This window comes from Rosa rugosa, chromosome 3 (assembly GCF_958449725.1).
Source record: "Rosa rugosa chromosome 3, drRosRugo1.1, whole genome shotgun sequence".
NCBI lineage: Eukaryota > Viridiplantae > Streptophyta > Magnoliopsida > Rosales > Rosaceae > Rosa > Rosa rugosa.
In genome coordinates, this window is record NC_084822.1 from 13,452,854 (window position 1) to 13,467,578 (window position 14,725).

The 14,725-nt window shown below is 49.0% G+C and overlaps 1 protein-coding gene across 1 annotated transcript; it reads right to left on the reverse strand.

Annotated features, from left to right (window-relative positions):
• Positions 1-3,130: 3,130 nt before the first annotated feature.
• On the reverse strand, positions 3,131-5,547 carry LOC133737271 (uncharacterized). The gene is made up of 5 exons (XM_062164869.1): positions 5,311-5,547; positions 4,903-5,160; positions 4,506-4,722; positions 4,112-4,379; positions 3,131-4,067 (listed from the first exon to the last, which is right to left on the reverse strand). Exons 1-5 carry the CDS (start codon positions 5,545-5,547, stop codon positions 3,131-3,133), a joined length of 1,917 nt encoding a protein of 638 aa, XP_062020853.1.
• Between the last annotated feature and the right edge of the window lie 9,178 nt (positions 5,548-14,725).

Consider the following 14,725-nt stretch of genomic DNA (forward strand, 5'->3'; position numbering starts at 1 on the left):
TCTCTCTCTTATAACTACTATAACTACTCCACCAGCCCTAAAAAGAAACATCTCCAACCCACTGTCTGACGAACCTCATGACAATTTCATTACAGCTACGACATTGCGGAAATTTTCCAAACCCTGTATGTACCAAATCCTTTAATAGACTACGATGTCTCAAACAACACTAGTAGATGTTGTTTGAGAGGGCGGTCGCGACAGTGCAGGCTACGCAGACTCAAGCGCATTACCAGACTCTTGCTCAACAGACGGACATTGGGCGTGATTTCTTGGGCAACCGAGCTAATCTCATCAGGGATCTAACGCTCGCGAGAAATCATCTTTGGTCCCAGATTCAGGATCTTCAGGCCCAATTAACTGATGTGACGATTAGGCTTGCCCATGAGGAACCTCAATTGGAGCAGCCCCTCGCCGCTTTCGAGACGCTATCTGAAGAACTGACCCAAGCTCGCGTGGCAGTCCAACAGGCCGCACAAGCTGCCGCTGATGTTAGCTTTCATCTAGATGAACATTTCCTTCGCTTAACTTATGCAGGCCGAGGACTTTAGGGGCCCAAATTTTGTATGAACAATATTAGGATTAATATTATTATTATGGTTTAGTGAAATATTTGGCCCACATTACCTGGCCCAAATATTTTCAGATTTACAGGCAGTTAAGCGTTCAACTTTGCCTTTATTGCATATTAAAACCATTTTGAAATGATAACCTCGAAATAGAGCGGTTACCTCCTCAAGGACCGCTCCGCTTCCCACGCGTTTTCAATTTTCCTTCCTTTCCGAGATCATAGCATTCAATTCTATTGATACTCTCATTGATGGCGTTGAAATTGTTTCAACTGCCCATCGAAAGATTGAAGCCACTGAGGTTGGCCCTATAAATATTTGTACTTTGGAGAAATGAAAACACACGCAAACATGGCTTACGCAGAAACAACTTTGCAAGCCCTGCTTCTTTTCCTTCTATTTCTGAAATCCTCTCCTTACGATCTCACCCTTAGCTTCTAAACCTTAGGCTTTATGGCTTAATCTCAATGCCTGGGTAGGCCTTATGGCCTAATCTCAGGTCCAGCCGCATGTCTTTGGTCTCTGGAAATCCGGATGGGATTCACCAGTTTCAGTTAGGCTGAAGAACACGCGGCGCTCCTAACTCGGGGTACCACATTCTGGGGAGTCCCTCTCCTCAGATTTCCCTGCGCGGAGCAAAACGAAGAAGGGTGGAAGGCCACTCGAGGCCGACCGTTGTTCTTCCGCGGTTTACCTCCAGGGTCCGACGAACAGACTTCTGTTTTTCCCCTGGAGGTAGATGAGGCACCTTGGTCGTATGCAAGCGCTGATTCCATCTCCATCCCGGAGGATAACCAACTGGAAGGGTTGCGATGGATTATTTCCTTCCCTCTTCTTCCAGTACAAATGATAGCAACTGCGACTCAAATCAGAGGAGGGTGAAGGAAGGAAGAGTAAGAGCGATCAACTCACAGGTTTCCTCCTGCCGCGAGATCCAGAAGTCCTTAGAAGATCTGAAATCCTTATGATTTTTTAGCCACTTTTGGCTTTGTAAACCGTAAATGTAATTGTCTCAAACACATTGTACTTTTTTGGCCGCAAAGCCACTTTATGAATGAAATTTTTCTGAGTTTTATTATTTGCTCGTACGCTTAAAAATTATGATATAATAAGGCCTCTGGTATAGGCCCTTACATACATTCCTGACACATATTGTCAATGATATTGAACGAAGAATTACAATGTAACAGAAAAATTGACAGTTAAATTACTGCAAAATGTAATGGCCACAAACAAGGAATGGCCACTGGCGAAATGTAATGGCCGCAAACAAGGCCATTATGCATAGAGGGTTGCCCCCCTAGTGTTCTTAGGCGGAACGAGGCCACTGAAAAGGCCGAAGTATAAGGGATTATGCGAGCCAAGGAACAGTATGGTTGCCCCCCTGTCCCAGCAACTGAAGGATCTGGGGGATCTTCGAATTCCCACACACTGGGGTAGTATTTCTTTAAGAACCTACCGTTGATAGGGTTGCGGTGGGGGTCACCATCCAAATCTTTGAGATGAAAAGCCCCGCGTTCCAGAATTCTGTGAATCATAAAGGGCCCTTCCCAGCGCGGGGTCCATTTACCACGACCAGTCAACTTCTCGCCAAATGGAAGTACTGCCTTCCAAACTAGGTCACCTTCTTTGTAACTGTGGCCTCGAGTCCGCTTATCATAGGCGCGAGCTATGCGTTGCTTTTCCATCACTAAGTTGTCCAAAGCCTCTAAGCGCTGTTCGCTAAGGTCTTCATGCTCCTGCCACATAGCCTGGATATAATCTTCACCAAGCAAATGATGTTGATCTTGGACGCGCAGAGATTGAACATTGATCTCCAAAGGCAAAACCGCATCGTGACCAAACATGAGTGCATAGGGCGTTGTGGCAGTAGGATTTCGCTTGGAAGTGCGATAAGCCCACAACGTTTCATACAATGTCTTGTGCCATTGGCGAGGGTTTTCAACAAGCATCTTCTTCAGCAGGGTGATGATAATCTTGTTACTGGCTTCCGCTTGACCATTAGATTGAGCGTAATAGGGTGTGATATGGACAAACTGGATGCCCAAGTCGTTGACGAGTTTCTCCACGTCACCACCCATAAATGCTGCCCCCCTGTCCGAGACCAACACTTCAGGGACGCCAAACCTGCATATAATATTTTGAAAGATGAATTGGCGAATGGTCGCTCCAGAGGCTTCCTTCAAAGGGTCAGCTTCCACCCACTTAGTGAAGAAATCAGTAGCGACGATGATGAACTTGTGTTGGAGTGACGAATAAGGATGAATCATTCCAATCAAGTCCAAAGCCCAGCCTCGCGCAGGCCAAGGTTTAATAATAGGTTGCATGGGAATATTAGGAACGTGCTGGACTGGTCCATGAGCCTGGAAATCCTGATAGCCTTTCGCAAACGATATATAGTCTTTCAAAATGCTGGGCCAATAATACCCATGTCGCCTGATGAGCCAGCGCATATTTGGACCCGCTTGATGGGCTCCACATATGCTGGCGTGTGCCTCTCGCATCAAACGCTTTGCGTCGTGGCCAAATACACACCTGAAATCTATGCCATCTTCGCCGCGTCAGCGCAGCTCATCTCCTCTGATGAAGTAATTTAGTGCAAGGAAGCGGATCTTCCTGTCTGCAGTGGGATCTGGCTGCTTTAGGTAATCTATCAAAGGGATGCGCCAATCTATGTCAATAGGCTCTAGGACCGCGACGACTGGATCGTCTAGTAAGTCAGGTCGCGCGAGCCACAAAGGCAGCGTGCGTCGCTCAACCTTCAAGATTCGCTCGCGAACCCCATATTTCAAAGTAATACCTGCAGCCAGTTGAGCGAGTTCATTGGCCGCAAAGTTGCGCTCGCGATGAATGTATTCCAAATCCACGTCATCAAATTGGTCCAGAAGCTCAACGGCGTGATTCAGATAAGGTACGAGCAAGCAGCTTGCACACCTGTATTTTTCGCGAAGTTGATTGATCACGAACAAAGAATCGCCGCGTACCTGGATGTCCCTCACTCCTAGTTCCAGCAACACTTCGAGGCCTATAATGAGGGCCTCGTATTCTGCTTGGTTATTAGTGCACCGGAATTCTAACTGGAAAGAATATGAAAAACGATCGCCTGCTGGGTTTTCTAGAACAACCCCTGCCCCTGCTAATGTTTCCGTTCTTGAGCCGTCAAAATACAATACCCAGGGCTGGAGTGAGACTGTGGCCTGATACAACATGGCGTATTCTGGAATGCACGCCAAGTCTGGTCTGGTCATTATTGCGGTGGCGACCTCCAATTCTCTCACCATCGGGACGTCCAGCATAGGTTGATGTGCCAGAAAGTCTGCGATGGTTTGCCCCTTTACTGCTTTCTCTGGAACATACTGCAGCGAGAATTCGGACAAGGCGAGTACCCACTTGCCATACGACCTCTTAAAATAGGCCGCGAGAGCATATACTTGACCAGGTCGGTTTGAGCAATGATGCAAGTGGTAAAGGATAACATGTAGTGTCGCAATTTGCATGCTAAGAAGTATAGTGTAAGATACAGCTTTTCCATTAGAGTGTACCTTGTTTCGCAATCTGTAAGTGTCCTACTGAGGTAAAAAATGGCATGTTCGACGCCCTCCTCATCATCTTGGGCGAGTAGGCTGCCAATGGAAGCCTCAGCTGCTGAAATATACAGTTTCAATGGAAATCCAGCCCTAGGGGGAACGAGCACTGGCGGGCTCGCCAAATAGGCTTTAATGTTGTCAAAAACCTCTTGATGTTTAGGTTCCCACACAAATTCATTCTGTCCCTGTAACTTCAGTAGTGGGGAAAAGGGCTGGATTTTACCTGCAGAGTTAGAGATGAAACGTCTCAAAAAATTAATCTTTCCTAGCAAACGCTGTAGCTCCTTCTTTGTTCACGGGGGAGATGCGTTGATAATTGCGCTTGCCTTATCCTCAGGGACCTCAATACCCCTCTGATGGACAATGAATCCCAGAAAATCTCCTGCCTGAACTCTGAAAACGCATTTGGCGGGGTTCATCTTGAGCTTGAGTTGCCGCATGCGCTCGAAGACTTTTTTGAGATCCACAATATGATCCCCTCGCTTCTTAGACTTCACGACCACGTCATCAATGTAAACCTCTAAAATCTTCCCATGTATGTCATGGAAAATCAGGTTCATGGCTCTCTGGTATGTGGCCCCAGCATTCTTCAGTCCAAAAGGCATGACCACATATTCAAAAACTCCCGCGAACCGTGGGCAACGGAACGCGGTCTTGTGTCTGTCTTCCTCCACGACCGGAATCTGGTGATACCCTGCAGTTCCGTCCACGAAGGACAACAATTCATGTCCTGCTACTGCGTCTACCAGCATATCCGCGACCGGTATGGGGTAGACGTCTTTAGGCGTAGCGACATTAAGGTCTCTGTAGTCCACGAAGACCTTCATTTTGCCATTTTTCTTGCGAACAGGCACTATGTTGGATAGCCACTGATTGTATTTGGCTACCCTAATAATGCCCGACTTGTGCATTTTTTCAACTTCTTCTTTGACCAGAACTTGGGTCTCAAAGTTCATTCTCCACGGCTCTTGCTTCACCGGCCTCTTGTCAGGGAGTGTGGGCAGCTGATGGCATACCAAATCCAGTGACAGGCCGGGCATGTCTTCATATTTCTCCGCAAAGCAGTCTTTGAATTCTAGTAGTAAGTCATTGAGCCTCTGTTTCACGCTAGGTTCTAAATAAGCGCTGATAGCCACTTCCATAGGCTCATCTACTGTTCCAAGATTGACCTTCTCGGTAGGGTCCCTGACTTTAGGAGGAGTATCATCCAGCGCTGCCGGAGCCAGCTGAATCTCTTCTTCGTCTTCTTGTTCTTGGTCAGAGAACTCTTCATTGACAATTTCTACAGTCGCGACGCGATCATAGGCCTCTTTTTCCACCAGGTACGAGGATAGTCTTTCGTACAACGAGTGGAAGGCCTCTATTCCTTCCTCTGGAAGGTCGTAATCCATTAATCGTTTAAGGGTTTGGGCACAGCGTGGCCAGCCCTCTCCAGGCCTTCCTTTGCGAGCGTAAGCCCCTACTGTGCCAATTTAGAGGCCGTCACCCCTGTGGGGCGGCCTTTGTCATCGATGTCACTGACGTGCAATGGAGTGATTGGCTCCAAGTAGTATCTGGCATCTACATAATTCGCAGAAACCGGGAATGGGCGAGGATCTGCTTTAATCACCTCAGCTTTATCTGTTACCCTGTTCCACATAATTAGTTCTTGGTGGAGAGTAGACGGAACACAATAGCTCCAGTGAATCCAGTCTCGGCCTAGTATGGCGCTATAGGCCGCGTAGCAATCCGTAACAAAGAAAGCGTAAACCCCCTCCGCAGGGCCGACCTTGATACGCAGGAATAATAAGCCCAATGTCTTCGTTACAGTCCCCGCGAAGTTCTTCAACGTGAGGGACGTAGACTGGATCTTTTCTTTCTTAATTCCAAGCAAGTGCATAGTCCTTGTAGTAATGACATTAACCACAGCTCCAGTATCGACCATGATCTTGCTAATTTCCGCCGTGATATATAGAGGTCTCATGTGTTGGACCATAGCAGGTGTTGGCGTCCTTTGTTTCCAAGAACACAGCCTCTTCTACAGGTGTCGTGACTGCTGAGGTAATCTGCAAAGGTTGTGCACTACTTTCCTCAATTTCTTCACATTCTTGCGCAGCGACTGGCAGCGCATACCTCGCGAGAAGCACATAAACCAAGTTGTAGGAGGTATCAACCACATCTGTCTCATCCATGTCATCCTCGAGGTTGAGCTTGGGCTCGTCGACTAGGACGTTGGTGTTGAATTGCTTAGCCAACCGGTCTACTAATGATTCTTCTGTAAGACCCTTTACCTCACACTGTTTGTGTTCTGACACCGCGCCCACCTGCTTTGGTGAGTCCGACCCTTGTTCCTCTGTTAGATTCTACTTTGGGGGTGCGACTAGCAGACTTTGAACCGTTTTAGGTCGCCACTGTAAGGCATCTGCAGTGATGTCCTTGCCTCCCAGTCTCTCGAAAACTGAGGATTTGGTTTCGGATTCCTCACGAAACAACCTGCGCCTGACATGTGGCCGCCTAGTTGGCGAGTTTTCTTTCCTATCTGGCGGAGGTATCCTCTCTTTCATGATCCTGCAGAAAACACTAGGCTTAGAGGCCCCTGTCTCTGAGTGCGCTTGCTTTTGAAAACTGCGGGGGGCCACCAATGGCTTAGCCGCTAGTGCCTCCATCTCTTTCTGATACTGTTCGGGGGATTTGACCAGTTGCGAAGGCTTAATCATGCCCTGATCCAGAGCCTCTAGCGCTCGCTTAGCTTCCCCAAACCTGCGCTGCAGCTTTCGTTTCTTGGAGGGGCTAATTTCCACTGCCTTCCCCTTCTCTCTGGTGTACCACTTGCCTTCCTTGATGGAGGACGTTGAAGAAGGTGGAATGTATGGTTTGATCAGGATGTCTTGATACTCGTGCTTAGCTCTCCCCTCTTGTTTCTGTTCGGTCGCGGCCGCTTTCAGCTTCTTGAACAAGTTGGAGTCCTTTGGAGATGGCGGTGATTCCATTTTATCTCTGGCTCTGGGGCTAGAAGGCTGATAATTTCGGGATGGCGAAGCCCACTTGAATGGTGGAAAAGAGCCAAAATGAAACGTCTGCTCGACTTCCTCAGGCGACACTTGGATGCCACATTCTTCTTTGCATCGCGAGCATAGGACAACTAGTGAGGCCTCGCTGACAGTTCTAGGCTTCTTCTTTTCTGGGACCTTGTCCTTACTCTCTCCCTTTCCTTCAGTGGTCAAGTCTAGGGTTGGTTTCCTCTGGTTTTGCCTGGTCCAGTTCACATCAACCATATTGACCCCGGTGTCAGGAAAAGGGTTCAGGTCTACTAGGGTCGCCGCGGTCGCCGGAGCTTCCACCTGCAAACTACCATTATTGAGCCACACCTGGATTTGGTCCTTTAGCTTCACGCAATCAGCCGTGTTATGGTTCCACAAGTTGTGGAATTTGCAGTACTTCTTTCCTTTCAGCTGATCTGGTCGCGGGAAAGGTCCAAAATCTGTCTTCATCATCTTCGCGGCGATCATCTCATCTAAAATCTCATGTGCCTTGTTGGCATCATATGTATACGTCGTGAACTCAGGCTTGGTGAAGGCTGCAGATTTAAGTTTGACAGGCTCTTTAGATATTTTCAATTGCTTGAGGGTTGAATTCTTCCTTCCTGTCAGCTCAAATGCAGAAACGTCATTTTCCTCTTCCTCATCTTCATCTTGGAGCACTTCTTCCTCTTGATGGTGGTAGTAAGGATCATAGGTAGTCGGCTGGTAGTTCAACGCCGCTACTGTGCGGTGCTTCCCTGACACATATGTCCCTTTGGACACATTCTTTCTGGCATCAGTCTCTTTGAGAAGATGTTCAAAACTGCCCACCTCTGTAATAAGTTCTCCCATTGACTGGATCATGCTGCCATGTTGCTTCTTTCGCTGGCGTGGTTCCAAACCCTTAACTGCCAACTTGACTAATTCTTTCTCAGGCAGGATTACACTCAGTTTGGCTTTCTGAATATGAAAGCGTTGAAGATAGGCAACGTCAGACTCGGTGGGCTGCTGGGCCATCTGAGTGAGAAAGGCCAAGTCAACCTCAGGCTCTATAGCTCCGAAAGTTTCTTGGAAGAGCTTTTCAATTGCGGGCCAATCGACCACTGTTCCTGGTCGGAGCTTAGAAAACCATCTAAAGGCAGCTCCAGAAAGAGAAGTACCAAAGATCCTGCATTTGAGGATGTCATCATTCTGATACTAGCCGCATTGCACCCTGAACCTGACTAGATGAGTTGTCTCGTTCTTAGTATCCTCTCCTGAAAAAGTAGAGAATATAATATTTTTGTAGCCTCTAGGAAAAGGCGCGAGCATAATATGCGGTGGGAAAGGCCCCTCATAAACTCCATCGAGTTGGGCCCTAGGGTTAGCCAATCTGATCATCTCCTCTACTTCTTCGCTTCTCACGTATTCTGGGCCAGGAGGAGGAGGTGTCGCCACAGTTTGGCGAGCAGCCTGCAAGGGTATAGCTTGGCTAGCAGTCGCTGTTCCTTCCCCAAGGCGAACAGTCCGGTGATTAACAGATTGCTGAAGAATCATTGATGGCGGGGTTACGTCATTTACCAAAGCTGTTATCTTGATTGGATTGCCAGCCTGATCAATGCCATAGCAATTTCCCGGGAGCTCTTGATAAATATTCTCTGCCCCATCACTGTCATACTGAGTAAATATAGCAGGATCAGCAGGAGTAACTTCACCGGTTGTCTGAGTCTTATTCTTTTGTTGGGCCGGTGGAGTGGCCTTGTTACCACCAATTACCAGGACTCTTTCCTTACTCTTAGCTGATGCGGCAGTCACCGTTGCAGAAGGTGTGGCCGTGCTGCTGCTATCTTTTTCCCGAGCATTCAGTGGTATATACTTGCCAGAACTAGAGGGTTGGCCAAGCGTGCCGAGGATGGCGTTAGGATCTCCTAGAGCTTTATTCAGAACCTCTTTAGCCTGGTTTAACTCAGCTCTCTGCATGGCGACCTCAGTCGCGAGGTTTGACCCTTCTGTCCGCATGGCCGCGATTCCGGCCGCAGTTTCTTTGCTCTGGGTGTTAACTGTATTAACAGCACCCAAGAGTTCTCTGTATTGAGCACAGTTTGCAGCAGCAACTTTGTCCGCGTGCACTATGGCTGTCTTGGCGAGATTTTGTGCTTGCGCTTTGGCTTCTTCGGTATTCCGAATCATTCGCTGATCAAACTCGCGAATTTATTGTTCCGTTTTCTCGATCGAAGCTGCCAAATGCTTCCCATAATTTTCACTATGCTCTGTAAGGATGCGAAGCCTCTCGTCCAGGCTAGCATCTGGTGGAATGATGAGTGGCTCGAACTCGTCAGTTTCAACGGTCTCACCAATAGAGGCAACCTCGGAAGTCGCAGGAGCCTTGACCACCTCATTCGTCGACTCATGCGCCGACTTTTCACCCTCAGTAACGGGTGGCTGATTTTCTCCCTGCTCTGTTGACATCGCGAGCGATGATGGATTGAGAGAAAATTCTTGAATTACTTGTTCTTCCGAAAGACCACGACAGTCTGCACGAGTGTGCGGTTTGTAGCTCGAGGTCTTGTGCTTCGGGCAGTTAGCGTAAACCTTTTGGTAAGGGTTTTCGCCTGATTTCCCAATGGTTACGTTCGCAAAGAAACGCTATCTAGGTCCCACTGGGCGTGCCAAAATGTTTGTCACAAAAAACCAGTAAGGTACAAACTGTCTCTTTTGAGCGTGTGCGCAAGAGTGCCGGCACCGTGGGGTACAGTCGTCGGAGAATGACCTGACTTCTTGATCAAACGTTGTAGACGAGGAGAGCACCAACCTCGTCACCAGGTTCTTCTCTATGCCTTCCAGAAAAGGACTCTTGCCTTATGGATAAGGGCTTGGGTTGTGATCTCTTCGCATCACCGAATCGATATTCAACGTTGTAGGTTGAGCAGAGCAATCACTAGGAAGTTTGGAGAAAGCACAGGGTTTTCTAAAGCGTGACTTTAGCTTCGCTGGGTTGCGAGGGCGTTACCCTTTCTTTGCTGGTAGTATCGGTGGCAGTGATACTGGTAGTCGGCTCCTAGGGAGACTAGGACTGGAAGTACGGTCGCCGGGTTTCAACTAGGTTGAAGGTTTACTCCGGGGAGGCTTTGATAATCGTAGAGATTAGTTGATTTTAGAGAGGTCCTTGATTTGTCCTTGAAACCTGGTATTTATACCTAGGGTTTCGACTGTTCCTTGCCATAGAAGGATTATTGATTGAAGTTTCCTATTCAATCTCTGCTACCTGACTCCAATAAGGGATCGTTTTCCTTATGGATTCCGAAATGGGTGAAGTTGTAACCCAAACCCAAGTAGACTTATTTTTGGGCCGCAGGTATCGGCCTATTATGCTAAATCCACTAAAGGATCTTGCCAAAATTACTTTTGGGCTCAAACACCCAGCAATTGTTTATGTTCATGTTCATGTTCTTAATTCTTACAATTGTTCATGCTCTTGAACCCAGAATAACCAAAACGCCAAAATACGAAACAAAAAAGAAACCAACAATTTTTCATGTTCTTGAATCTAATCCAGACAAAGAGGAGAAGAAAAGAATCGAAGCAATACTTCTCTTGAACCTAGATCAGACACCACCACACAACATAGACCTAGATTTACTCTTGATGAGAGAGAAACAGATTTGGGATCTACCCTCTTAATTCTTCGTCAATCGGAGCTCTACCAGCTACACCGCCACAGCTAGCGACCTCGCCGACTTTCATCGAACCAAGCCCAAGGCTAGGTTCCATTAGGTAACGCTGTTAATCGCCACTCATCCTCCGCCGTCTCTTAATGCCGTTAATCTCACCACCATCAATTAGAAGCTACCAAGGCCCTGATTGCCTTCGGCGATTCGATTCCGAATGGTATTTTATCCTACTTCGACGACCAAGACCATATGCAAATGGTCAACATTCACTCCCTCACCGCTGCTGGCAAGAAGATCGTCCTCTTAGGCGTCCCCAATGCCTTCACCCACACTTGCAGTTTGTACATACATGTACATTTGCAAGCATAATTAGCTCTAATGGGCTACGCTCATTGTACCGCCAAAGGCACTAATTCCAACCAAAGGAATGACATGCAGACACACCGCCAGGCGGGCTACAGCCCCAACGTCGAACCATCTCCAGATCGGCGGCTACGCGCCGCCACGCGCCAAGATGGCATCAGAAGCTTCCGAAACTGGGAACTGAAGCATATCAGTCCCACATTGAAAACAAAGAGAAGATCAACCTCTTCCTCACCTATAAAAGGTCCTCTCCTCTCTCCTCATTAATTACGCATTCAATACTTACCTACTGTTACTTTGTCAACATAAATACATTGACTAACTTAGGCATCGGAGAGTCGAAGACCGCCCAACGCGGTCTCCCTCTAACGCCCTTTGTATTTTACTTGACAGGTAAGGGAGGCTTTGGAAATATCACAAGTATCGATCCGCTCACCGGATCAGCGTTAACTAAGGTTCAGCTACCGCCGGACTTTTAGACATTAACATTGGCGCCGTCTGTGGGAAATCTTGAACAAAAGGTCATCCCATCACAACTACCATGACTAGCGGTAGCGGGGGAAACGCTGAGGAGCAGGCAGACCAATCTGTCATCCCCCAACCCCCCAATCCAGCGGTAGGTGTTAACCGCGCACTATTCAACACCCCAGCCAACCCCGGCGGTGAGGCAAATCCAAGCAGCAGCCGCCCACCAGGCCAGGACCTCGCCGCCATGTACGAGCTGGCACTAGCAGACCTTCACAAGGCAAATAGAGAGCGTGAAGAGGAGCGCAGAGAGAAGACTGAGGCCCAAAAACAGGTGGCTACGCTGATGTCACGTTTTGATGACCTGAAAAGGACGTTGGAAAGAGCCGCCAATCCAGCGCAGAGCGAGCATTCACATAGCACCAGGCGTAGTCAGCCCAACACTGGCACAATAGCACCAAGACCAGTCATACAGATGCAGGTTCCGCTGGACCCACCTGAACTATTGGGGATGGGACCAACGCCCATCCCCCAGCTAATGTTAGAGCAGGAGGCGGAGTCAGTGCCGCGCACCAACCGCTCGGAAGCTAGGGCAAGAACCGAGGGCAATCTGCCTGCGCCAAGGCGTAGGCAGGCCCAGCGGAGTACATATGCCGGATCCGCCGGCGACGCAACAGCCCAAATTCTGGAGAGGATGCAACAGTTGGAACAGAGGTTGGTCCGGGCGGAGTCAGGCGCCCCGGCGCCAACTCAAAGTCCACTTTTCACGTCCAGACCAGGGCCCTTCACCGCTGCAATTCTGCAAGCTATCAGACCGGCGTATGCAAAAACTCCAAAGATGTCACACTACAGCGGCACGTCCGACCCCTTCGTCCACATGGACACCTTCAAGAAGGTCACCAACAACAAGGGATTTGACGACCCCACCCTGTGCCACTTGTTCAGCGAAACACTGGACGGAGAGGCAATGAATTGGTTCTTCGAATGTCCGCCGGGGTCCATTGACTCATTCCATGCACTATCACATACCTTCCTCTCTCGGTTCATCTTATTGTCCGCCGGACATCATAACATAAGTCAGCTGTTCAGCGTCAAACAGGGGGAAGACGAATCACTAAAGGCATTCGTCACAAGGTGGCGAGCGGCAGCATCTCAATGCCGCGATCTAGACAAATTAATGGCATCGGCGGCCTTCAAGCAGGGACTCCTCAAGGGACCGTTCCTCTATCACCTCAACTACAACCATCCAAACACGGCATATGACCATATCATGAGTGAGGCGGTCATTCACGCCCAGGCGGAATTCATTACATATGGAGAAGCCCCACCGCCGCCAGCAACGCCAGTAAAGACAACACAACCCACCTTCAGTCAGCATGAGACCGCTAATAAAGCACCCGCCGCACCGCCAACTGACAAGAAGAGGGAATGGCAACAGGGCCACTACCAGAACAAGCGGCAGAAGGACCAATACCACAACAAGGGCAACCGCCCAACCCAGGAGGATAACCGCAACAAGCAAACGACGGAGTCTTCTCAGCGGTATGCAGTGTTCACAGTCCTCACGACCTCGTACGAGGAAATATACAATCAGTGCAAGGATCAAATCCCGCCACCACCTCCAGCAAAATACCCAAAGACGGGCAAACCTAGAAACACCGGCAGGTGGTGCAAGTACCATGAAGACAGCGGCCACAATACCAACAGCTGCAACGCACTGAAAACAGCCATTGAGACCTTATACCGTGAAGGCAAGATGGAGCAGTTCAAAGTGCGCCAACCGCCACCTGTGATCGCCAACGTAGAGACCTTGGGCCGCATTAACACCATCGACGGCTGTGCTCCAATCACGGGATGTCTCACAGGGCAAGGAAGCGTTATGCACGCGCTAATCACCCAAAGGAAGTCTGCAATATCCGCTACGAGAGAGCCGCCAAACTCCCAAAGGCGGGTTGGGAACCTATTACATTCTCAGAAGAGGAGGAGCGCGGGGTGCATCTACCCCATGATGACCCCTTCTTGGTCGACGCCATTCTTGGCAGATTCTCAGTGGGGAGAATATTGGTGGATAGCGGGTCCGCTGTCAACGTCATCTTCAACGGTTGCTACAGCCACCTCAGGCGGAATAACAAGTTGCTCCAGGACCATGAGCCACTGCTCAGCTTCTCCGGTGACGTCACGCAACCGCTTGGTTCTGACTACATGCGGTTGACTATTGGCGCTAGTCCATGTATGGCGGAGGTACATACAGAATTCATAATCGTTGATTGTTTCAGCTCGTATAATGCCATCCTCGGACGACCGGCGCTCAACAAGCTTAAGTGCATCATCGCCGGATACATGCTTCTCATGAAGTTCCCTACACCTAATGGCACGGGCTGTGTGAGAGGAAGCCTGCAGCTGGCACGAGAATGTTATTCAACGACTATAGCGCGGTCAGCGCGCCGCCATGAAATTCTGACGGTGGGTGATGAGGCACCGCCACCAAACATCTTTGAGGATCCTAGAGATGAAGAGGAGAAATATGTAAAGAAGGAACCGGTCAACCCGGACACGTCGCTGAAGGTTATCTGCATCTCAGACGAACACCCTGAGCGGACAGTCCGCATAGGAGCCCAACTAGACCCAGACGTGGAGGCAGAACTCACTCAATTCCTACGTGATAACGCGACTGTCTTTGCATGGTCCTACGCGGACATGCCAGGTATCTCTCCTGACATTATCACTCATAAGCTGACCATCAAACCCTCCTTTTATCCCATCAAGCAGAAACGGAGGGCCTTTGATGAGGAAAAATACCGGGCAATCGGAGAGGAGGTCGCCAAACTCCAGGACATTGGATTCATCCGCCAAGTAATCTATCCCCAGTGGATCTCCAATTTGGTAATGGTCAAAAAGCCCAGCGGCAAGTGGCGGATGTGTGTCGACTTCAAAAATCTCAACAAGGCATGCCCAAAGGATAGTTTCCCGCTACCACGTATCGATCAGCTAGTCGATTCAACTGCCGGTCATGAGCTCCTCAGCATGATGGACGCTTTCTCCGGATATAATCAGATCAAGATGCACCCCAGCGACCAGGAATGCACCACCTT

Excerpts from the sequence above, each read along its gene's own strand:
- LOC133737271 (XM_062164869.1), bottom strand. The coding sequence starts at position 5,547 with ATGGATTACGACCTTCCAGAGGAAGGAATAGAGGCCTTCCACTCGTTG. Across the intron at positions 4,723-4,902 it reads TACCGGTCGCGGATATGCTG|AGAGCCATGAACCTGATTTT; the intron begins GTAGACGCAGTA and ends GCCACATACCAG. Across the intron at positions 4,068-4,111 it reads CTTACAGATTGCGAAACAAG|CATGCAAATTGCGACACTAC; the intron begins GTACACTCTAAT and ends TATACTTCTTAG.